The sequence below is a fragment of the Lasioglossum baleicum genome, chromosome 11, assembly GCF_051020765.1.
Source record: "Lasioglossum baleicum chromosome 11, iyLasBale1, whole genome shotgun sequence".
Lineage (NCBI taxonomy): Eukaryota > Metazoa > Arthropoda > Insecta > Hymenoptera > Halictidae > Lasioglossum > Lasioglossum baleicum.
Genome location: NC_134939.1, coordinates 4,514,650 through 4,541,601, shown reverse-complemented (window position 1 = coordinate 4,541,601; position 26,952 = coordinate 4,514,650). Strand labels below are relative to the sequence as shown.

The 26,952-nt window shown below is 38.6% G+C and overlaps 1 protein-coding gene across 1 annotated transcript; it reads right to left on the bottom strand.

Annotated features, from left to right (window-relative positions):
• Positions 1 to 357: 357 nt before the first annotated feature.
• Sk2 (Sphingosine kinase 2) lies at positions 358 to 26,429 on the bottom strand. The gene is made up of 7 exons (XM_076433006.1): positions 25,364 to 26,429; positions 13,807 to 14,158; positions 6,389 to 6,757; positions 4,616 to 4,863; positions 4,332 to 4,427; positions 1,059 to 1,198; positions 358 to 634 (listed from the first exon to the last, which is right to left on the bottom strand). The coding sequence occupies exons 1-7, from the start codon at positions 25,893 to 25,895 to the stop codon at positions 446 to 448; spliced, it is 1,926 nt and encodes a 641-aa protein (XP_076289121.1). The 5' UTR covers positions 25,896 to 26,429; the 3' UTR covers positions 358 to 445.
• Between the last annotated feature and the right edge of the window lie 523 nt (positions 26,430 to 26,952).

Sequence of the window (26,952 nt, the reverse complement as noted above, 5' to 3'; positions counted from 1 at the left end):
TGTAAAGCCCGTGGAATAGTTGGAACTATTGTGCGTCGTACAGGAAACAGTCCGGAAGGTATATCTTAAGCTAACGAATGTGTAATCGAATAGTATACTAGTTAACGAGCACTATTGGAATGATATCGTAGAAACGTTGAGACTCCAAATTGCGACAACCATCGTCGAGTTTTGTGAAAAATACATTGAATACATGGGCGTAATGGAATGATTTGCTCGTGTTTACATCGACAGTCTAGAATATACACCTATCACCGCTGTTTTTTTTTTAGACTAAAGTACCAATCCCGAATATACATTGAATATATTAATACAGTATTGTCACCTGGACCATACTACCATAATAATTGAACCGAACGTTCTAGGATTGTACCGTTTGATTTTTTTTTCTTTCGTTCTTTCTTTTCCATTCGCTAGCTCCTTACACGGTTGACTGTCATCTGTATCAAGGAGACATTACCGACGCTAAAGACGGGAATATCTCGGCCTGCAACGGTCCATAGTCTACTCGTTCTCCATCGACGGTTATGTGACCATTTACGTCCTCCTCTGGTTCTATTCGAAATGCCCTTACCGGTATCATGTCGATGCCAGAACGTGTTAGATGGGTACCATTACTTAAACCCAACAGGAACTAATAGGCACAACAAGCACTTCTTAAGACAATTGTAATCACAACTATGGAGAATAGCTCTACTTCGACCCTTCCACACTCCGCTGAAACGAGCCTAATTCTGCGAATTTCATGTATTTGTAATAATAATATCCTCTGGTAGTGAGAAAGTTACATAATCAGGCTCCCGTTAGTCCAAGAGCTAACTGTAAAAGGGTCGAGCTATAATACTTATTCCTAGTGATCGGTGATCATTAAATGATGGTTACGAAATTGACGTGACTTTTCTTTCTGCAAGCGTCTAACATGAATGAGACGGTATAGAATGATTCCGATCAGTGCTACCAAGCCGTACAATATTAGCGGTATGATTCTCTGAACTGCGTGTTTCGTTAGGTGTAAATTACTGGGAGCCGGAAATAGTGTATTTAATTGGGCTATTTACCTGAAGTAAATTGACTCGTGTAATACCGGCTTTAACAATCATGAGCCAAATAATACCATCCGACAACTTGGCACGGGGCGCGAAGAAGTAATCCTGGCCCAAGTGTGACTGATACGCCGCGTGAACCATAACAAACTCGCCTGGAACATACAACAGGTTTCATCTTGAGCCTAAACTATACCTGCGATCATTCACATCGATCGATTATAATTTCGTGGTGATTAATCCTTTGCGGTCGGTGTCGCCGCTGCGGCGACATTCGCAAGTCGTCGTAGAAGTCGCTGTCGCCGCTGCGGCGAGATGATGTCATTCCTGATCGCCTGGCGCGCGGCACGGCGAACGACGCTAGCAATAATGAAAGAATACGATCCTCCCGATGCCAGGTACAAATGTTTGGATCAACTTACAGATATCAATGTTTATCGATCTCTTCGGAGAGAGTTTCTCTCGAGAAACATTGAGATCAGTAAAAAGCTAGCCACTCTGCACGCCGCACAGTGGGCTGTATGCCCGATTTCAGCGGCCACAGTTAGTTCAAAATTCGCTCAATATTGAAACTGCTGTAACTTTGCTAAAATTTATCCAAATTTGATGAAAAAACAACGATTTTAAAGCTTGAGATTTCTACTTTTTGCACTATATACCGTCTTTGCTGAAACGGATGTTTTGAGTGCATTTATCCATAAAGTGGAGCGTATTAGATTGTAAAGTTTGTAGCTATTTTTCAATCAAGTACTGCGGATTATAATCAATATTTTAACGTTATTCGTCTATTTTATGTACACTATCGAAAAGTGTAATCATTTACAATTAAACTATCTTTTTAAAATAGTTATTACAAAGAATAATCTCCGTTATTTATAATGGTATGGAAAAATGTTATGAACAAAATTTGCACGGTTCAGAGGGGGACATATTGTGGCACAAACATTTTTTGCGTGGGTGGAGGCATAGAGGAGATTTCAAGGTCATCTTGATTTTTTTAAACAGAATGACCTTTTTTTATACCATAGATCGATGGAGTATCAAATTCTAAGTATAAAAGTGTTGACCTTCGTATGTCCTAAACCTAATAGTTAACGAGATATTATCAAAAGAAGAAAGAAAATTATTTCGATAATATCTCGTAATAGAATTCGATAGTCTACCGATTCATGATATAAAAAGTACGTCTTTCGTTTTAAAAAAATCAAGGTGACCTTGAAATCTCCTGTATGCCTCCACCCATGCAGAAAATGTTTATATCAAAACATGTCCCCTCTATACCGTGCAAATTTTGTCCATAACATTTTTTCATATTATTACAAATAAAGGCAATATTCAAAGTGGACATAGTTATTGCCCCACCCTATATATTATTTAAATTTCATGTGTATACTGTTTTCTTATTTTAGTGTATATTGTGTGTTTATTATTATTATTTAGTATTTATTTAAGTTAATACGACGATATAGCGAATGCGAACATGCAGGATGTGAGAAATGCTGCGATTTTCGCGCGCGCGCGATGGCCATTTTTTCGTAGATCAACTATAAAACACGGAGTAGCGCGTAGTAGCAGCCTTTTTTTCTTGCATCTTAATCAGAAAACTTCAAAGAACACAATGGCACAGAACTGAACACCCGGTTGCACCCGGAGGTATAATAAAGTCATTACCAAAGTCTTAGAATCATAAAGAAAGTGACTGAATCGTTGGTTATCTTTAAATATTAATAACTAAGAAAATGTATATAGTACAAAAGTGAATTTCTCTTAAAAGTATTCCTTATACTTAGCTAAAAAAAACTTCTATAAAACAAAAATCTGTTAGTGTATGTAAATAAGGTAACAATTACTAATAGGTGAATTCGTTGAAAAATGAAAGCGTGTTTACAGAATTTCAAACTTCCGACAAATTTCAGTGCTTTATGGATACATGAATGTGAAAACGAATGATGGGAGATTGTTCCTCAGATATTCAACTAACTCAAGCCACAAAAATTTTACAATTTATGTAAAGTTTTAAAAATTGAATTTTGACCGCTGAAATCGGGCATACAGCCCACTCTGCGCCGCACACATTATTTTATCATAAATAAAAGTATATATATATATATATTCATAAAATTTTCTTATATTTATTACAATTTCATCATAAAATTTTGTGTTCAAAATTTAAGAAATTAACCGTGTACTGTGATACCTGAACGCGGAAGCCAATACTTCATATCGGTGATCGTTTCGCGAAATATCACACTTTCGAAAAGTTCAGTAATTAAAAATGTATGTTTTTATGTATTATAAGTACTATTAAACACAACAAATCAGTTTCAACAAATTCTGTGTTTTAATATCCATATATTGACTTTAAATCCCGCACGGAAAAGAAACTGCGAAACGCTTTTGCTCCGACCTGCTGGTACTCCCATCAGCAAAATCTGCCGACCGCAAAGGGTTAATGGACTGTAGAATTTATGCATTTACGACAGGTATCCCGATGGGAAAGGTTCAGCAGTTTTTCTGAAGAAATTCCTAGAAACCGTAACATTTTCTTTACAGTTACAGTGATCCTTTACAGTTACTTTATCCCCAAAATGTCGTAGACTTTTAATCTAAATAAGATTTACTTGTAAAGAAAATTTATGAGTAACATTATCCTGGAAACGAGTCTACTCCTTTTAAAGGAAGAAGACACATTTTAGTTCCGGTTCGTTACAATCGGACGCAACTTTTACTTTGCATAGATACCCGCAGTCCAGCGATTAACCACTATAATGTGCGATACCTATCGTCCCTGTGCTTTCCATCGCGTTTAACTTCTGCTAAGACAATTCTACAATGCCGAGCAAGCAAGGTGTACGTATATCATGTCCAAATACAGGTCACGGTGAGCAAAGCTACTCGCACCAATGTTTGTCCTTGATGTTCTGCACGGTTTTCAGCACGAAACAAATGCGGCTGCGATACCATATCTATAATAGGATCGCGGTCGGATAAAGGCGTTGAATATGCAACAACACATAAGACGTACGCATACTTCGTCAAGAAAAGGGCTGTAGCTTGTATTCGTTTCGTTAGACGCGTCTCTTCTTTTCATAGTACACGAACACTCGCTGTGATAATGATTCAAGGTGGGCACGATGTATTGAATAAGACAAGGGAACGCTGCTCGAAATGATAAAAGAATTTCTGAAATTAGAAGATTAAACTAGCAATGGAATGGACCTGGACATACTGATATTTCGTGATAAGTATATACTATTCTCATTAAGATTTAGAGCTCGTCTTTCTTACCCTGAATTTGAGTCCAAGAACTAGACACCTCAGAAGTCAGAGCAGGCAACCGCGAAGAGGGTCCATACATGATTTGGTTGACGTTGTTGTCTGCATCTTGATGATACAAAAATGATTATTTCAATGTTAATTTCAATCGAAGTAATGCTAGCCTATCGTTTTTATTTTTAAAGCATTCTCGAGCAAGTAAAGTGAGATAAACGTTCGTCACGGCTTGATGAAACAGAAGGAACTATGGCTTGCGAAGTGGAAGACCCTAACCGGATGAAAAGTTAGGGACCTACCGATTTCTCCGGCGTCTGGCTCGATGACGCTATGGTAACTAGAAATTGAACCCGTGCTAAAGTAAGTCGACCTTGCGGAGGTCGTCGAATAAAAGCTATCCAGCCTGTGCCTTCTTTCTGCGTCCGTCTCGAGCGTGATACTTTCGCTGATGATCTCGCTGTCATCGCAGCCATCAAAGTCGTCCAGGATTGCTGGATCTGCATCGAGCGCGTCGTGAAAGCTCTTCGACTCGCTGATCTTGCTACACCTAAGACAGAGAACGCAAGTATTAGTTCACGATTACTAACAGAGACACTTTCGACTATTAACCTTCGGTTACTCGCACTCCACTTTCTACGTAACTGGTTACGTGGAACTTTATACCGCTCCAACGTACACTCCCGTCCATAAATTACCGGACACTTATTCAAATTTCGATGCAGACGATCTTTTATTATGAAAGAACCTATACATATTATGAAATGAAAATGGTATTTGCTAATTTTTTCGATTGTAGAGACCATGTAAATCAAATCCGAACATGTAAATCAATGAAATAACTACTTTAATGTAAAATATGTATTTGCTAGTGTAGTCGACATCTTTGTTTACGCTTGAAATACTAAATTCAAAGTTTTCAGATTGTAATTTTGCAAAATCCTGAGGTCGTAGACAAATTTTGAGACCAGATTTGAAATCAGCGTGAAAAAATCTACGGGAAATGATATGTAGCATGTTAAAAAAAAATTTTTCCGCGTGTGGTACTGGAGAAACCACATTTTCTTGAAATTCTACATGTTTAACGAATTTTCTCAACGTTAAAAAACGTTCGTATCATAATCTCCCTATTTTCCCATATTCTGCAAAGTTTCAGCTTTAATTAAAAAAAAAATTCATCGCTCTACCTCATTTCTATCGAAAGTTCTTTGATTTTGAATCGTGTTTCGACCAAATTGCCCACTGTGCGCCGGTAGCGTATTCAGAGATGTCAGGCAGCCGCTGTACGTGGCGCGTTAATTTCTGCGAAGCACTAACATCAAACACACCTGCCATAGGTACTCAATCGAATCGGCAGAATTTCTGCTTCAATCTGACGTTCGAATCATGGTATTACGATCATTTCTCGCCGAGATATAGCGAGTTAAAGGAAAAATGGAAATTGTGCATTTTTCAAGCATATTCTCAGAAACACCTGGTATATCGAAATGTTAATGAAATTGAAAAAACAAAAGGAGTGCCTTGAAGAGAACGAAACGCTCTTTCTATTGCTTTTTTGCATAAGATTCTACGATAATTTTTTCGCTTTCTAGAGCCAGTTAAAGTTAAAAAGCCCATATTTACTTCAATGTTGAATAACTCGAATAAAAAACATCGCACAATATTCAACAACCACACAATTTACACAGGAAAGATAGCCCTTCCAAATGATATTAACGCGATTTATCAAAAAAATGCGTTGCTGCCCGTGTGATGTTCCAAAGCTGCACAAAATTTTTGTTAACCGTCAATGTTGTCTTCATCTCGCTATAACTTTGTAAAAAACCAACATAGCAACAATTTGAAATAGAGTATCTGAAACTAGAGGTTTCAGGCTTTCAAACCATTGTTTAACGAAATCGATACGGCAATTTTTGACGGAGTTATGATCACGTAAAGTGGGACCAATTTTTCGGGTTCGCACAAGTGATCCCTTAATTCTTTTGAGGAGTGTATATGCGAGTAATTCAAAGAGTGAATAGGTCGCGGATTTTACTTCACACAAAGAGGAGTAGAAGCGTGAGAGTACAATTCACCTATCCAAGTCATCGCCATAGCTCCTGGAATGAGAGATCTGGGTGTCTTTCACGTATTCATTGTAGGCCTTGCCGTTGCCCAGGTTTTCGACGGACGGTACTTTGTCGCAGGGCAAATAAGAAACCTTTCCCCTGTACGTTCTCAACCCTATCAGTCGGGCGACGCTCCAAATGGTGAATCTCTGGCCTCCGATAGCTCGCAGACGTTCACTTTCAATGTCAATGTCGGCCAGAAGGCCCCAGCCGATGGATAAGAATGAAAATAGAATTTGGTTTCTAGTTTCCACTCGCACCAGGTCCATTTGCGCCTTTTTATACTTCACCACCGATAACGCGCTGATCAGGAGCGGGTTGTAGTCGTATGGCTCCCTGAAACAATCATCAAAGATACATATAATTTGCATAATCAATCTGAGAGCCCGTCTACAATTATATCTACGCTTCTCAAATATTTTGGTAGCGAAGGCAGACTTAATTATTCAACTCACGGCAGCCATTGCGATGACCACACTTTCCACTAGCGATCAATTCAGTATGCTTGCCCAAATTACGTTACTTAACTTCCCGAAGTCGACCGATCGAATTACAGCACGCCGCATTCGAGAATAATGAAATGACACGAGTTTCCTCGTCGATCGCTGGCAAACACGTGCCAGTGATTGTAATTAGAACTCGATGCTAACGATGTACAAGTCATAAACCAGTTTTATAGCTTTCAGCGGAACGTTAAACGAACAACTGATAATCTTCGGAGCTTCGTCGCCCGAAATGTCCAAGGAAAGTGTAATAATAATCAAAGTTATCGATAACGATTCCCGTGGAATCTGTGCTATATCTGCCCTCCGAAATAAATGTATTTTTCGCGCTCTCCGTATACTATAAATACGCGAATAGTTCAAAGGTGATTTATCGAATTTAAGAGCGGAGCTGAGGACGACGCGGAATATTCATGTTCCTCATCGATGACGCTGATGTTTATGCAATTTTCTATTTCTGGGTCGAATTTGATTTTCACTGGTGACTGCTGCCGCATGCAGAGAAAGAATATGCGTTCTATCTGTCTCTAAGTGACGAACGCGAGAAGTTCCGTAGTCCAGGCGATCGCAAAACAGGTTTCGCATTTCGTAATCGACCATTTTAGAACACATTCACCGGGTCGCACGTGTTTTTTAAAAGGCAGACCAGATGGACATCACGCGAGCTAAGCAGATGCGAGATGCGAATCTGCATCTGACCTTGCTACCGTACACGTATCCCCGGTGGCTCGTTTCGGTGTCACTTTTCAAGCATTTTCGGTTGACTCCAGGCGCATCCGATGAAAAAATCGACTTTACGTCGCTGTCCTGGAAACTGGGGCAACTTGATTCAACCACCGTACACGGGGCGGGTTCGCGCACCCTGCTGCAAAACTGCAGTTGCATCGCGCAAACGAGTTTTCCCCCAACGGTTTCTAATTTTCCTCACTGTTTCTTCACGCTGTTTAACCCTTTGCTTTTTCCCGAGCTGCTCGTCAACGATTCCAACTTCTCGCGAATGCAAGAACTGCATTATGAACATTATAATCGGAAAATGTGTTTCTTGCTGTGATACTTAAATCGTGTTTGCTTTGTACGTAGCTGAACACGAACGCACAGCAATTCTTGATACTGTTTCAATTGCGCATAAATGATCATAATTTTCCGTATCAGATCTGTGGAGATTTCCTCTAAGACGAGTAAATCCTCTATAGACGCGACAGCCTCGGGGGGATTTGGTCGCATCTATCGTATAGGGTAGCTATTTTTCACCTCCAAAGGCCGAGCCGAACGTAGAGAAGTACAGCGCGTGTAAAGAGGGACCACGCGCGAGCCTTTGAACAGTGCCGGCGACAGAGTTGGGCAAAATGTAATTTCAATTACAATTACAACTACTTACCAATTACTGTAATTTGAAATTGTAATGTAATTGTAAATGTACATGTAATTGTAATTTTATTTTTCAATTTCCAAGTAATTTTAATGCAATTACAATAATTGTAATTGGTAGTTGCAATTACTTAACGCCAATATGCTGAATGTGAAAAAGAAACGAAAGCTCGCTTACAATTTTGTAATTATTTTTCGGATAAATCGATTTCTTATTCAATGCTTGAAGCCTACCCCGATATAAAGCAAACATTTTTTCGAACTACACTGCTCTACCATCCTCAGCTCCAGTTGAAAGACTTTTCTCGTTTGCTTCCATGACAAACACTCCGAAAGCAAATCGATTATCCGACTCTGACCTTGAAATGTGGGTCATTTTGAAAAGTAATGGTAATCGTTTTTGTGAAATATCAAATAATTAGCTACAAATAAATATTTAATAAATTATAATGTAAATATTTCTCCTAATATATAATGTATTTAATAAATAATAAATATTTCTTAGTGAAAACTACATTGTCAATGAAAGTGGCAAGTGAACCTATTTCTTAAGAGTTGTAATTTAATAAATAATAAATATTCCCTAACATATGCTTTTTGTTTGTTCTTTTTAGACATTTCCATTGAGTAGGTATCTAATTACTTTTTTTAGTGCCATTTTGGCGTTAAGCAATTGCAACTACCAATTATAATTACTTGTAATTGAAACTACCAATTACAATTACATGTTATTATAATTTTATTTCTGCAATTTCCAAGTAATTTTAATGCAATTACGTGTAATTGTGAAAGAAGTAATTGCAATTACTTAACACGATTACAGTAATTGTAATTGAGTCTAACAATTACTTCAGTGTAATTGTTCTTTTAAACCACTAATTTTTATGTTTTGGACCATTTAACCGTTTTCTTATTGTAATTATAGTCCACTTTTGCACATGTAATTGAAGATGTAATTAAATACTCATGTAATTAATTACTGCCCAACTCTGGCCGGCGACGGCAACTGTCCGCGTCTCTTTCTTTCCGATACGCTGTCCTTCCTTGCGCCCGAAACGTACGTGTGTTCGTCGTCAATTAAACCACTAAATACAGTTTAAATTATATCGTGTTTGGTGTCATTTTGCATTAGAAAAATATCACGAATATGTTGGTGACAGTTCCACAAAAAAATAATGAAAAATAAAGAAGATTAAATATTGGTGTTACATTGTGATGACGCACGGGCGTTTGAACTGTGCCCGCGACTGCGACTCTGCGCGTCGCGTTAGTACTGGTTCACACCGATATACCGAGCCGAGATCAGATTATAGTACTGGTTCACACCGATATACCGAGCCGAGATCAGATTACTAAGTTGGGGGGGATATTCTTGGTCGCATCTGTCGTATAGAAATTGTTGCGTCTATAGAGGAGTTACTGTACAACTGCAAAGTAGTGCCAAATCCTGGAATAAATGTTTAATCTAAAAATATTCCGTTATCGCGGCGAGATTGAGTATACACAGATTGAGTACCCAGCAACTGATAATTCGACGAAATCTCACTAGTGTACTTAATTCTGCGATCAAAGTTACTTGCGGACCCCGCGGTAAATATAAAATCGCAATAAAACTGTTTAATCTGGCAGGAGATTTTGATTTTGAATAGGCTGGTATTTTGCATTTTACTTTGACCAGAACATTTTTCCAATTGAAATAGTTTTTCAATCAACGAAAGAAACTGTCGGAAAATTTAATATAAACATGGGAGTTTGCATAGCCTCTCGGTCCAATTATAAATTCTACTGTTGCATCGTGTTTCTCGTTTCACCTATCGTTTTCTTCGTCGTCGTTTAATTACGAGATAAGCAGCCTCGCCCAGGTATTGCCGGATATTTACACATATTCGTCGAATTATTGGTCTAAGCGGGGTTCTTTCGTGTCGAGCGATAAAATTGTATACGGTTACGTTAATGGCAATTGGTTTATACGAGATCGTATTGTTCCGAGCATTTCTGTCAGCTCGTTTGGCATTTTTACGGCGAAACTTGTCGAAAACTGCGCGGTTGTTCGCGAACGGAAACCAGCCAACGGCCAGAAAAATCCACAAAGATGTTCGTAAATAACGAAAATACAGTTGAATCGATACTGAATCCGGAAACATTCTCGCCCACGGGAAAATGTTTTCGTACTTCGCTGTGATATAATGCAGAAATGCTTTGATTTTCTGCATCGAAGTCGGTATGAACGTGCATCACGACCCTTACTCCTCTGCACTTGTTACGCATTGATCGATAAATTAACGGCGATTATTATTAGTGGATAGGAGATGAGATAATGAGACTTCCTGTTGTCTCCTGCGGCTATGCTTTACGCAAACCCGCTGCCACAATCGTGAATAATAATTCAGGCTCGTCCGATACGAATGACTCGCAGAGTTTGTAGTTTGATCGTCGCTCGGTGTGATTATCTCGCTAGTTTTTCTCATAACGCGCACAGCGCACAGCGACTCGTACATCGTCACTCCGACAAATGCGGATTTTCCTTCAGAATAAAAATTGTCAATAGAATTGTGTTTCTTCTCTTAATGATTTCGTTAAATTGAAAATAACGTGATACTGTTCATTGATTCTCCCAGCGATTTTTCTTCTGTAGTTTATTTAGAAATTTTTGTTATAAATGTACAAAATCCACAGTCTAACGATGATATTGCAAGCTTAGAGAAATATTACCGAGTTTCAATTGTATTCAGCAAATGTATTCAATTTAGAAAAACGATAAGTGTAACTTAGGAAAAACGCCGAAAAAAGTGGTTTTTATCTTTTTCAACATTGTTGCACCACTCACAAAAATCTGAAAAAAATTGAGCATAATACTTTCGATAATATCTCATTGCTAAATTAATTCTGAAGTGCTACGAGACCTACTTTTATATGAAATCTGTATTTTTTCGATTTTTTTCGTGTTTTTCATTTTTACAACCATAGTTTGCAACGGAAAAATCTGGAAATGATACTTAATATGTGGCTTGGTATCCGAAATGTGTCAGATTTTTTTCAGAATTTTTAATTGTCAATAAATAGGGAAAATTGGCCAAAAACTGGTATTTCGATTTTTCTCAATAACTACCTTTACAGATGAGATATGGGGCTGAAACTTGTCAGAGAGGGGTCTTTCTGGATAGGCTATCGAATGGTTCAAGCTCGATTAAAATCCCGCCGGGGGGCGAATTTTACCTATTTTCTTTTTCATAATTAGTGAACTTTGAGCGCGGATATCTCGGAAACTATGCGAGATAGCGAAAAGCTAAATCCAATCAATCTTGTGGCACATTTTGTCAGCTTTAATTTTGTATAGAATGGTCTTATCGCTAGGACGCATAGTTTCCGAGATATAAGCGGAAAACCGAAAAAGGGGACCTTCTACATTCTAACTAGTCCAAACACAGACCCAAAGTTAAAAATTCTGTTCCTTCCATTTCCCTCTACAACTTTTCGTTGACTGGACTAATATATCTTTAGAACTATGTATTTACGTCTCGTAAATAAATTATGTATCTTCGTATGAGGCTGATATTTTCTGAACGGAGATTTTCTAAAATAATTTCAATCTTCCTCAAAGGGTTAAGATTGCGTTGGAGCAAAATGTTGTTAAAAATTTGAAGGAACTCGTGAGCAGAGTTGAAAAATTGAGTTTCATGAGTGGTGCGAGGGACCAAAAAGCACGTGCACCGATTCAAGCGGAATGATCGACTCGCCGAGACGATATTACTCGACTAATTAAGTAGTTGGCACACGATCGGCAGCGGTTTCGTCCGGCTAGAGTTTCGAGTACTCGGACAGCTTTGCCATCGGATCGATTGAGTCGATTTATCGTCGGTTTATAGCGGTCGAGCAAGCCGACGATAACTCGTTACTAACATGAAATTATGCCGCAGACATGTCCCAGTGTTAAACTACTCGCCGCGGCAAACACGGTGTGTGTGTTTGTTGACTGGAAAATTTACAGCGGGCACAGTTGAACTACGTATCATAACTCTAAGTCAATGAAATTTAGGTGCCCCGGCTCCAAGTGTTTACGAGGAGACGCTTATAAACTCCGCGGTTAGAACCGTAATCGAACTAATCGTTGGGAGAATAACGACGTTCCCGAAGTTCACCATCGGCTTCAGTTTACTGCGTCGTTTTGCTACGAATCGATTTATTTATATCGCCGATATTGTGTGGCCCAAACGCGAATAAATGTGATTTTTCTCACAGAGAACATTTAGACTTTCTGAACGATAAATATTGTTTATCGCGCCTGCCGCATGTTTGTTTGAATAAAATCGAAGAGATATTTTTCCAGGGTATCTGACAATCGTTTGATTAAACTTTAGACGGACGCACGAGCTGGCAAAGCAGCTTGGTAATTACCAGCTGTCAATCACGAAATTTATATCAATGCGTATGATAAATTGGCTTTCGTTGATGTCTCTTAAACGATGTTATACCGCTTGCATTTGTACAATTAACCCTTTGGACCGCGATGGAATTCGTCGTAGCCGAACCGTATTATTCCCAGTGTGATTAATATGACCCGAATATGACTATTGTAAGGCGACAGTTATTTGCTGAAATAAAAACGTATCTTGATAGGAATGCGAACAGAGATTCGGGAGTTGGGAAACTGTACGCATCGCTCTAATAGAGCAAATGTACCTATTACTGTGGGTGTACGTTTCACTGCGGTATTTTTTTCCTAATCAGTAGACAACGGATTTTATGCATTTATGAGAAAAAGGAGTAGGTGTAATTTAAAACAGTAAAAACATATCTGTATGTCATACGTATGTTGGTATCTAATCACTTACTGAATATAAAATTTATAGAATCACAGTGAATGGAAATATTCCAGCTAGTAAGAAATGTTTAACACTTTACCTACCGGAAGCCTATTAATAGGATTCTCAATAATTGTGCTGTGCCAAAGGAAAATATAGAAATTTTCTTTTACATTGCAATCTTAAATGAAACTATTAGATGGCGTTATTGAGAGTGACTTGTTAGTTCACAATGAAAATTGCTGTTGCTATTGAAGGTTCCATTAAAAAGTGTTTAGCCATGTACCATAGATTTTTCAAAATTATGGAGTAATCGCCGGTCGGTAATGTGTTAATATTCCAGTTAAAATAGCTCCGAATGCAAAGGGTTAAAATACGTAGAAATTAATATTTTGCCAATAAATTTGTACAATTCAATGAAGATTATATGTATATTAGATTGAAGAATTAAATCCTTCCCATATCTATCAAACCCTGGTTCTCGAAGGAAGATGACTGGAGTATTTGAAAAAATGGTCAGAGGGTTAAACGGCGAAGCCAGAGAAACGTCGATGCATCTAGCGTTGCATAGAGGGGTCAACGGCAGAAATTCGCAGTCTGGGAGCGGCATGGCAGGGATTAAAAGCAGTATGACCTACTCGGGGTTGCGGAGGAGGAAAAGGGGGGCCAAGTCGAGGCCGGAGGGGTGTATTAAGCTTGAAACGGAACTTACTGTTTAGCGTACGCGATGGATTTCGCCAAGCCGTTCCCGGATCCGCAGGGTATCACGCCAAGGGGCAGTTCCCTGAGGGCCCTCTCCCAATCTGGCCTCTGGAAAAGTCCATTCACCACCTCGAACACTATACCGTCACCACCGACCATCAGCAAACCGCTCCATTGATAGATGTCCCTGGTGCGCACGAATTCGCGAGCGTAATTCGAGCATTTGGTAATGTGAACCTCGTACGGCCTCTCAGCTTCTGACAGGATCGGATGGATTCTCTTCTGGAAAGTCTCTCGACCTTTTCCTGGTCCTGATTTAGGGTTCAACAGGACCAGAAGCTTCCTCTGCTCCCCAGGACATGCTGCAACAATTTTTACAAATGGAAATGTATAGAGCGACTGTTGGGGAATGAAGGCCGATTTTTGATCGGAGAATCGGCCAGAGGATTACGTGACGTGTAATGCAACGAGCGTCTTTAATCTTTAGAACACTCCGCCACTGCAGTCGCCAACCCCTTGGCGGAGATTTCGCTGCAGCGTGCTCGAGCCTTTTTCTTTTCTTTTTAGTAGACGGTCTTTTGTTCCGCCGCGCCGATCGTCTCGTTTGGTTTCAGGATGCAGACTGTGGGATTAGGTGTGGTTGGGAATTCATTCGAGCTACTTTTGATGCAATGAATGTTTCCTTGCTCACTTAAAAAAATTGGCTATTCACAATTGTCGAAGGTGCAAAGACGTTCCTAATTCATTATTGAGATTATCTATTCTGACGCGAACGGGCAGAAACATTAGCTGTTTCCGGCATGGAACTTTTCATGAGCAAGCTCGAGCTCGCTCAGTATGCAAATGTTACTGTTCTTTTCTTTTTAATGTCACGAAACCAGCGGTGGTTGCACAACTCAAGATACCATAAAGTTTTCCAAATACAGCAGGTGTACAGCTGCCCAACTCGAAACCGTGATTACGCTTTTAGCAGTCGTAACAAGTAGCGCTTCGCGGTTGCAGCATAAATCATAAACAGAGTGTGTATACGTGTGTGTCGATTACGTGAGAGGCACAGAGAAAGAAAGAAAGTGTATACGGAAGAAAATGGGTTACCGGGAATGCAACCAGGAAAAGGTCGAAGAAAATCGAGTACAACTTTGCTCCCCGGTGAAAACTTTAATAAGGCTGCGATCAGATTTACGTAAACCTGTTACGCACAGTTATACACGTAAGCAGTGAAAGTACAAGTATGTAAAAGCAACAACGAGGTGTCGACGTTAGGTGAAACCTCAGCTCTCAGTCATCGTGTCGTTGTTTATCTTCCGCATGGCGCTATTATCTCATGATATCACACTTGCGATGTAAAAACACAGCGTAATCGTCAATTTGAAGAACGCGATCGATTAATATATCGATACTGATTCCCATTTCTTGACTGATCGATCGAACCGTGCACTTCGCACCGACGCTGTTTACTAATTTTTGCTTCTTGCAATTAATGAACATATTCATACGTTAAAGTATACAAAAATCGTTCCATCTGGGTGTTTCCGTGAGTCGAACTCGGAGGAATTTCGATTTCGGAAAGTCCGCGAACAAAGACATTGTTCCGCGAGCTAGATCTCGCAATGACAGTGAAATTGGAAGGTGCACTTTGGGTTCTACAAGAGAAGAATAGAATGGTGGCGAGACGACTTAATAATCAGATGGAACGGTCTCCGAGAGGGAGTACATAAAAGCCGAAAGATTAAACAACGACCTCGAGGAAGAGAGGGAGAGAGAGAGAGAGTTGAATATTACACGGAAGAATATAACGAGATGTAATCAGCAATTTTATATAGGTCGTTCCAGCTTAATTTGGCCGTTGTCCACGTCGTGGTTGCTTCAGAAAAATGTCGAGACACTTTCGGCGCCTGTAAGACGCGACACCCGCGACCCAATTGTTCTTCAGACGAGCGACTCTAGTGTCCCCGTGGTCGCAATTTCGATTCGCGTCGATATCCTTAGTGGTGTGTCGCAAATAAAAACTTTCCAATATTAAACCATAAGCCGACAGTTCACGGATCAAAACGTAGGAGCATATGATCGCAAGGTTGAAAAATGCAGAAAAATCGATTAATCAATCCTGCGACGGGTGTTTTGACAATTATCCATTGTTCGGCTAATCAAGTCGATCGATTATTCGAGCGTAGGTGTTCGAATAATCGACGAGACACAGTCGCTATGCGTTAGTTACACGCACAAGTAACATTGGACAGATAACTTTCGCATTGATTTTATTCATAACACAGCAACGAAAAGATTGTTGAACGTGTTAGTGTCGCCGAGAACTCGACACGCCAGGCATCAACTGATCGTCTGTTGTACAGGGTGGCTCAGAAACGGTGAACGATTACGCGTGCTTGCGTGGAACATGTCTGGACACCGTGGTGGGTGAAATTGTTACATAAACGTGTGTCGTGTTACATAGTACCGACGACTCTGGAATTGAAACTGGACGAAGGAAACGGACACGCGACGTGGCGTTTTCTATCTTTTTATTCATCTTTATCAATCACGACTCCGTTTACCGCAAATATGTTCAATTTTAGTTGGCCGTGCACTTTGTTCGCTATGTATGAACTAATTGCTAATTTTTCTTGCTATTTTTGTTAGTTTCGGTTAAATTTCTGAGTCACCCTGTATAGAAAAAGAAAGAAATATCGCAACGCCGGTTAGCCTTTTTCATTCATCCGGTCAGTCTGCACGTCAATGAATTGTTTCATTAGAATGCATGGCTTGAGGCGTTCTAATGCGGGTATGAAAAACACGTTTGTTTTATAGTTTATCCGACGACGTTGCATTTAGTCCCACGGTCTTATATATTATTTAACACAGCATGTGCTGAATAAATCATTACTTCGTTAACTTTCAGTTCCGATAGAACGGCGGCCCGCAGCCGATAATCTTTATTGCAATTAATTCCTATCGTACCCGCACCATGTTTCAATTACATATATCTTTCTCGCTTGTTCGTCTTTATGCACTGTATCTTAGCGGGCCGGTTAACGAAGATAAAACATTGAAAGAATTGCCACAATTTTGCAAATTATTCATTATGCAATTATTGAAATTATGAAGTTGCTTATATGGAAATCGATTCTATAAATTTCTTTGTTCAAGCACATATTCTATTGTCATTTTTATAAGCTAAAACATTCGAATGTGTTAATCGTGTAAAAATTGAGACAATATGGAAATTCGATGAATTCATTAGCGAAAGAAAAGATGCTCAAGCGAGATTATTCATCAGCATGTATGCAGATTGAGAGACTGTAAAAATGGCTCGGTTCATTTGTCTTCGCACATGCTCGAAAGACCTTTATCACCGCGGACAATTAGTATTCCCGTGAATCGCCTACAACGCTGTTATTTTTTTCCTAGCCCGGGTCATGTTCTCACGAATAAATTTGCATATTTTGCAAGAGTCATTTTTTCTCCCTTGGGACACATCACCGCACGATTCCGACGTCAAACCCGGCTGTAAAATATTTAAACATATCGGTCCGATTACTGTGTGCCGCGCATCGATATTTATTACTGTCGGAAGTTGAACGTTAGCACATCGCGTATGCAACGTTACGTAAAACGAAAAAGATCGTGACGAAATGAAGTATTGGAAGAAATTGCTTGCTTGTTTCCCGCTGTCATTCTTAATTAAACATTATCATGAGAGACGTACATACGGTTTTATGCGAGGTTATTAATAGTTATGAGTTCCAGCGCGTTTATGTAAGGTGATCGTGCACTGTGCAACACTGGTTCAACGAGGGCGTCATTTCTATGCATCAAAGAAAAATGCCAAATAACAAACTAAATTTTTGTATGGTTAAAACATTTTCGGGGGGGAAATTTTGTTGGAGTCAGTGTTGGGCAATAAATAAATTTATTTAAATAAATAATTATTTAGATAATTATTTAAATAGCAAGTTATTTGTTATTTGGATATTCATTGGATATTCACTGTTTAAATAAACAGTTAATATATAAAGTTATATTTGATCTCCCAACCTCGTTATCCCAACAAAATTTTTAGAGCCACGTCAATTGAAATCGCTGTGTGTCGACTTCATCTTGAGGAAGAAAAGTTCATTTTAAATAAAAGAAACTTTTTAAAACCCACGCTTATATTAAAATGCACTAAAAAGGAGAAAATTATTTTTTTCCTGGTCCTCCATAAAATACCGAATCCAGTTATATAATATTTTTCCCCAAAATTTTAAGCAATTAGTTCAAAATTTCTTCTGTTATAAAATTAGTGTTGAAATATATAGAAAAATTTAATATAAATTTAAATAAAATCATGACATTAGTGACAATAAAAATAAAAGCGTGGAGCGCCCTCAAAGATTACGTCAATATAATTTAGCGCTCCACTAATGTCATGATTTTATTTAAATTTGTATTAATTTTTATAATGACAGAAGAAATTTTTAACTAATTGCTTAAAATTTTGGGGAAAAATATTATATTATTAATCATTTGACTGGATTCGGTATTTTATGGAGAGCCAGGAAAAAAATGATTTTCTCCTTTTTAGTGCATTTTAATATAAGCGTGGTTTTTTAAAATGTTAGGGATTATTGAGTGGAAGTGAAGTAGAAGCTTTCATTTATGAATTCATCTCTTGTATTGAGGCACCTTGAGTTCCCGTAGCTTCCGGCATTGGTTTTACACCACTCATGTATTGCCACAGATCAGCTTTTATTAACAAAGCCTATACTTGCATCTTTCACGTTTCGTAATTATCTTTGGTCAACAATTCAATGCGTGGAATTTATGGTATTAGCTATTTTTAATTATTCCTTTAAGGAGACAGCCATGTGTTGACCTAACCTCTTATTATCACTACTTTTAATGTACTTAGTTATTGCTCTTATAATAGAGCTGGGCCCATAACCTTTTGTTAGGGATCATTGAGTGGAAGTAAAGTATGTATGTAGAAGCTTTCATTTATGAATATGTATCACATATAAAATATAATTTAATTTAACTTAAACATTATTAGTCATAGAACAAATAAATGCAAAATGCGCGCATTACAAACTGATACAAATATAATTCCAACAAAAAAGATTTTTTATATATTTTATTTTCTACTTTTATTGTGATCGGAAGCAAGTGTGTATGCAAAATTTCAGCAAGATTGGACTATGGGAAGAGGAGTAAAATTCGATTACAAGATTTGATGCATACAACAACACGGCAAGTTAGTATAAGCGTGGTAAAAATAGAACTGATTCTGATTTTTACAGAATGCAGACATCTTTTTGCGTTGCATCCGAGAAACAATTAATGCGGGAAATAAAATCCTGCTACGCTTCAGTTGATAAAGTCATAAAGGATGTTTTTCCGCGGCAGGGTCAAAGTTTTATGATCAACCAGGGACAAGTGTAGTGCACGCACAGATGACGACGCGAGGTCTGTCTAGAAAGAGGAAGTATGCCTGAAATTGTTCGTTCTTCATAAGAATTTTAATCGCGAATCCTCTCTCAGGATGTTCCACGATCGATTTTATACAGCGTCCTACGTCCTACCTATTCACTAGTATTCACGTTTTCCTCGAGATGGAACAATGGCGGAAATCTTTCGAGGATATTGTCCTCAGCTACTATCCTATGCAGCGAGATGATTACTTTTCTTCTTTGAGGTAGCCTGATTTAGGCAAATGAACTGCTCCACTCGGAAAAGTTGTTGCTGGGTTTAATTAGACTGCGGAAGTTTGCGCACATTTTTATCAAACTTTTCCGAAATGTTTCTGGTACACTTTCCACGTGAGTAATTGGTATAATTTTTGTGATTTTGTTCAGGAAGATATTTTTCTATTAAAAAAAAAAACCAGAACTAGTAATTTTGTTATTGAGATTTGTATTTAAAGCAACACTAATTACTAGACTGCGGATCTTTATGCATTTATGGCATCTGAAAATATTCAAAAAATGCTGAAACGTGAAATTCGATGGAACTTGGTACGATTTTTATTTATTCGAGATCTAAAACGGCTACTACAGTATGAAGCTCGGGCGGCCTCGGTCGCCGACAAGTATGACATCATACGGTATATCGGTGAGACTACACGAATCTGAATGACAAAACTTTCTTATTTTTAATTATTTTTCATGGAACTTTCACCGAAAATATTCGTGATATTTTTCTAATGAAAATAATACCAAACATGATATAATTCCGATGATATTTACTTGTGCAATAGACGATGAAAGTTTCGAACACAAGGAGGAACAACGTGTGGAAAGTTCTTTGAACTGTGCCGGCGCGCTGCGACTTTCCGCGTCTGTTTCTTTCCCATACGCTGTCCTTCTTTGCGTCAAAAACTTTCATCGTTCATTACTAGACTGCGGATTTTATGCATTTATGACGAAAATGGACACGTACAATTTAAAGCAGTCGACGAATTAAGAAGATTTAAGGACATCAGTATATTAATTTCAATCTAATAAGACAATTAAAAGAAGAAAATAACTTCAATTTGGCTCCTGTGTTTTGCAATCAATGCAAACATTTTTTATTTTGCATAAAGATCCGCAGTCTATTCATTACACAAGTAAATATAATTGGAATTATATCATATTTAGTATTATTTTCATTAGAAAAATGCCACGAATATGTTAGTCAAAGTCCCATCAATAAATAATGAAAAATAAAGAAGTTTTGTTTTGGATTAGTTATGTTTACACTTCTAGGCGACCGAGGCCTTCCTCAAGCTCCGCTGTCCCTTTCTACGTTCGGCAAAAGTCAAAGAATATACATATAATTGTCCCTGGGCAGACCCGTGTTGCGGACAATTATCGATAAAATACTGTACTACGAAATGGAAGATTCAATTTGATTCTAGTTTCTTAAAATTCGTCCACAAAAATTGAAAATTGCATAAACATCCGCAGTCTACTAATTACCATAGCTATTAAATGCTAGGCCGTAGAGTGCCAGAAGATGGATCAAGATGTATCGAATAGATCAGGTTATTCGCAAGAAACGAGGCACAGTTTTGCTCCTGCGGTTATAGCATAAAGACAGAGTCTTTCCCTCGTCAGTTAATCCTTTCAATAGAGTTTTTGCCTGCATCTATTAATCACGGTCTGTTAAGCACTTAATTGAGAATGATATGATCCTTATACAGGGTGTCCCGTTATTAACTGGGCTTCATAAAGGAGGCGGCGGTTCAGCAAAGAAAAATGAAGGAAAAAAGCATTCATGGTAGTCAAAACGAATACTCGACGCTCGGCGACTCGACGACGGCGTTAACGTTTAATTAACTTAAAAAATCACGCCTTTTATAGCAACCTATCCGGTAATTACATAATTTTTCTTCGATCGGCAAGTCATTTTACTTTAGATATTTGCATTACATATACTGCGCTCGATGCTAATTTTTATTTCACACCGTACCTCGGGCTGCTAATTGCATTCGATTGCGAAGCTGTTTTCTACAAACACAATTTGTCGGCGTTTCATAAGGAATTTTCATCCGAGGAAATAAACGGCCGACGATAACGTCACGGTCATTGCAAACGAGTTCCGGTTAATCGTTTTTCGATGGGTTTCCGAGTAATAAGAAATATCCTATGATGAAATGATCATTTTACGAGCCCAATGCTCGCTCTGTTCTAACAGGTTGTTGGTGTTATTAAAGAGACAAAGATTTGGCACCGATGCAGCGGAATCTTGGATTCGGTTACCTTCGGCACACCAAATAATGAAGCTACGGAGACAGGTTAATAAATCTGGCCCCCTTAAGCGGCATTTCTTCCGGTCGATTGTTTGGAAGTTTTGTGATTTGTGGCACGTGAATGCTGTAGCACCGGTAAACCACGAATTATTCGTTTGAGAGGAGTATTGCACGGAAATGCAAGAAAAATGAAATGCACAGTGAAGAAGATTAACCTACCACTGCCGGTTAAATGACCGGGTTTATATTTTTCATCTCACAATTATTGAAATTATGAAGTTGCTTATATGGAACTTGATTCGATGACATTTCTTTATCCAAGCACATATTGTAATAAAAACTGCACGAAATCTAAATAAATAGAGCCTTGTCATTTTTGGATGCTAAAACATTTTAGTAATCGCTTTTAGTGCTCGGTAGGTTTAGTGTTAATCCTCGGGCAACGGATGATTTTTATAGCTGTACATATAATTAGCAATGCGTAGGACCGTTCACAGCTCTAATTAATAATTTTCAAAAATTTACTTTTGATGATATGTACTATCTCGTATAGACACATTAGTCTTTCCGATATCCTCAATGAAACAGCTATTCAGTTAGTTTAATTGCCACAAATTGAGTACTTAAATGACAATTTTGATGTTCCCGGTCAAAAATGACTCCTGCACAGCACACGGAGGGTTAATTGAAATGCAATGAAGACCATAGAAAATATTTGGAAAAAATTGTTGGTTTTTGGGAAGCAAGGTAATTTTATAATAAAGAAAACAGGCAGATATCTTTTAAACGATATTTATGTAGATGCTCTCTCTTCAGAAGTTAGGTTTAGACTGATGATGGTCCGGAGCTTGCCGGTACATTTTATACCAAAACGCGAGTCATTGTCGTCATGCAGATTCAAAGGGCCGCCGCTCTATCTCTGTTTGTAAACCTAAGATATCGCAGAGATTAATGTAATAGGACCGGCAGAGATGGTCCCTGGAATGTTTAAAACAATGTTTCTCGGAACAGTATTCATTTCTGTATCATGACGTCACATATCGACACCCGAAGATATGGTTCCCCGAATGTATATGTATACAATAGTTCTAGGAACAGATAAACGACGTCATATATCAATAAAAATTATACGAACATGTGTGAAAGAATGAATTAGTCCATGGAATAATAATAATCCTACGAGTGTTTCTCTTTCGCGCAGAAAGGCAGGCACGACCACACAAATCGCCGACGTTATGCAATTGTGGATAAACGCTCGGTGTACAAAGAAACAATGCAATTCCGGCAACAATGAGGCAAGAAGCTTATCTGGCTGTTTATTGCAGGAATTAAGTACTCGTCGGTCATTTAATCTAATAACGAAATACATATATAATTCCATGAAGATTCTCACGCGCTGTTGTATCAATCTGTTCACCTTGAACAATCGCAAATATTTATTTCTTCGCCCTCTACCCGAGGAAACAAGCGAGCGTCCCATCGGCTCTCGTTCAATCGCCGCCAACGTTGTTCAAATACGATGCAAATGTTTCGTAAATATTTGGTCGTATTTTTTTTTTTTATAAATTCGCTCTTCACAATCAGCTACAGCTACACTGTGCGATTCTCGGTAGCGTGTGAATGAAGGATACGACAGCCAGTTTACACGAGTAGAAGTGTTAAAATATTTCGCAAGTCGTTGCTGACGTGTTGAGCAGGAAATTGGGATACCGCGCTGCATTAAAAAGCGTGTAGAAAAAACCAAGGTTGAGAAATTTTTAAATGTTGTGTAACAAAGCCTTTACATAATTGCCAGAGGACACCTGAATATCTTAAAAAGTTACTTTCAATTCCACTAATTTCTGAAGATCGTTTTTCTTTTTTAATAGGGACTTGATTATTACATAAGCTGCAATTGAGATCATGTTGGAATTCAAGGATAGAATTTACATGTGCGAAGCCTTGGAAAATAATCGAAACGATTTCGATCCTGGGAAAGATAGTGATACATACTTCTATAGAAGCTTTGGGAATAAACTGGAAGGAAAATCATATTCGAGACCGCTGGAACAGGAAGCGAATGCGCATAAATTTCACAGGAGTCCTGCTACCGGTGGAATAATGATTTTTCTGCTCCTCGAAAATGCGGATGTTACGCTGCAGAAAACGCGCTAATGAAAAGGAACCCGATCGGAAAGCTACGGGCGCGTCGTTCTGCCGGAAATTGCCCTAATTTCTATACATTTTCGATAATAATTCGGCGAGAAACCCACCTCTTTATTTGAGAAATAATCTTCCTTATCCCTCGCTTTTTAGGCGATTTAAATAGCAAAGGAAAACATAGAAATTTAATTAATTTTGTCGAGTGCAAGCCAATGACGACATTGCACGTGTCTTCGTACGCGCAGCTATTACTATTTAAAAATTTTCCAGTCTGTGAAACTGATGAACTTTAGTACGTATAAAAACAGCTCTACATCCATAATTCAAGATTTCTTCCGTGAAATTTGATCAAAGTACAGTATTAAATTTACAATATTTTTTATCTACGGGATCGACACGTTTTCCAAGCGATGAATACATAGTGTGGTCTAAGCATGGAACTACATAATAATAAATGCGTATCAACTGTTCGTTAAGATTCATGTATACGAGATATGTAATGACTCTGCAACTAGTCATTAGTTTTCGCAGAACTGTGTGAGGATGGCTGAAAATAGTTGCAAAATTCAAAACAATGTGTGCTCGAATAAAAATGATAAAATAACCAACAGTTACAGCTACCTGAATCGAATTATTCGAATTAACAATAAATAATATTGATCAATATTTATGAATAAATTGAATTCTAAAGTTATATAAATGAAGCACACCACGTATATATGTATTTCTTGTTTTTGACTCGACCGTTGTAAAGAATGTTATCTCAAGGCAATTGGCAGTTATCAGTTTCGACACTGATAAACCCAAAGGAATAGCGAAAAATTCCCGAAGACATATAAAACAATAAAAAAAGCAAAGACACTGTGTATACATGTCCTCCAATTAATTCACCTCACCGCACAAATTAATTCCTTGCCTCGGCCAAAGGAGAACCCACGGAACACTTGTTGTATTAAACACAAACATATTACATACATACATGTATTCAGTTGGATCTACTCAGGCAGATACGCTGGCAACCGGCCTGCATATGCAGGCTATGTAATAGAAAGTATTTCACATTCTGATGTATGTATCTCACGGTATTTACATTCCCGGGAAATGTAACAGACTGTTGAGATTTAAATGGAAAGATATTCAAATGCAGCCTCGTTGATCAAACAGTGAAATCAACCCAAAAAATGCACCTGAACATAAGTACATTACTTCGTACACATATAAATCAAAATGATTACAATCATTTTTTTTAAGATATAGAATTATTCTTATTCCCTGAGACACTGCAATTTTCCGTTTCCGATTATAGAAAGTGCTAGGAAACTGTGATACACCAGAGTATAATAAAATAATGATTTTATTGTGCTACGGCATAACAAAAATTAATGAATTTTGTTATCAGAAATTTCTTGTGTCCGGTAAATAGGACCAAAACTTCGGATTAAAACTTCGTTGATGTTTCTTTTGCTTTTTAACGAAATTGTCCAGAAAAATTTGATGCAAAATAAATTGCAGAATGCGTAACTATGTAGTACCTTTACGAGTATGAAAATAAATGGGAGTCGATGTATTAATATTTCACGATAAATTATATATAGTAGGATTGCGCAGTGATCGTAGTATAGCCAGCTTGTAAAACAGTTCTAACGATGGGAAACGCGGAGAGGACCGCGGAGCTAATGAAAGTGTTCGTTGTCGCGGTTCGATTGAATTAACTCACCGTTAATCAGCGACTCAAGGTTCCCGTGAGTGGGGCTCATGAAGCTTTTGGGTACGGGCACGCTGGCGATCAGGCATTTGATAGCTAAACGCCACCTGCTCGCTTCTCTCAGATTATCCTCGTATTTATCGAAGCTACGGAACCTCAGGGTGATAGTTGTTCTCTCCCGTCGCTTTACATCCTTCATGCGAGCTTTCTTCAGCGTGTACGCGTAAATGTAAAGATAGGCCGAGGTGTCGAACTCATCGTAACACTGGAAAGCTTCCGCGGATTCAACGAGCTTCAATTGCGATCTGGACGTGCCCGGGCCGCAGACGCAGCTTCCCGCGCTTTTGCGCTTCGAGCGCATACATCTGCAGCCGATTATGTCTCCTAAAGCGATCGTCTCGACCTTAGTCGCACCATTATTGTCCTTCTCGAGGCTGAGACCCTTCTCTGTCAGCCTCACCTTGTAATAGGTGTTCTTCTTCGACGTGACATAAAACGTCTCCTCTAATAAAGTGCTAGAGTGCACTTGACCGCCGTCCTCCATGACACGATGACTGTCCCCGGGCCAATGATGACGAGAAACTTGAATTACACGGACATTCCCGCCATAAGATCATTATCGTCGGTATTTAAGGCACACACTGGCTGCGGACATCTCACCGATCATTAAACGAGACCTTCCGCGCGAAGGTACCATCCCAATGATTGTCTATTTAACAGATGTATTCACTTGACAGTTTGAATCCTAACTGACACTATCCTCCATCTCTTTCTACTGGGTTCTACCGATTTTATGTAGTTACTCCGGCTCGGTCCATTGCGAATTCAACGAAGCACGTGCATTTCTACGGGTATCACACCGTCGATGGGTTTACTCGGAGTTATTTTACTCGGTGGATGGTTCTGCATTCGCGTTCCTTGATAACGGTATCTTTTTTCGTACGGATCGAATGTCTGGTCAACTTGGAACCGCGGTCGACAGAAATTATAGCAGCATTATCTCGGCGACTCCCGTACTTGCGCGCACTCGAGCATTGAACTGCCTCGAATACTCCGATGCACAAGTATATACTGTTTATGTGATACCTGAAAGACCAATTACTATAGGACGGTACTTCGAAAGACTGCCATCAGAGGGCCGCGAAACATAGTCGCCCAAAATTGGAAAATAAAGTTGCCAGCGGCGACCTCTTCACGATGGACTTACAGGATCCTGTAATGTGCTGCAGCGTCCACTTGTGAATTACCACCTAATTTTTTAAGTAATGATTAATGAGTAATCAGAGTAAAGATACAAAGCATATCTCTTTAAGTCTACTTTTAAACAGATTTACATTTGAAGAGATTTACATTACCGACATCTTGGCTATATAAGAATCTACATTATCCACATCCGTCACAGGAAGTACCATTCACTACCATCTATCGAAGCGCGGGAGAAGTCTTAACATTCAACATGGCTTATCGATTTATACGTTCTAAAACACAATATTCTTATCAAAACGCATAAATACAGTTACGCACATAATTGATCACACACACTTAAAATCAGAATAACTTTTTTTGTGAAGGGCCCAAACGACTTTAATGTCTCTGTAAGG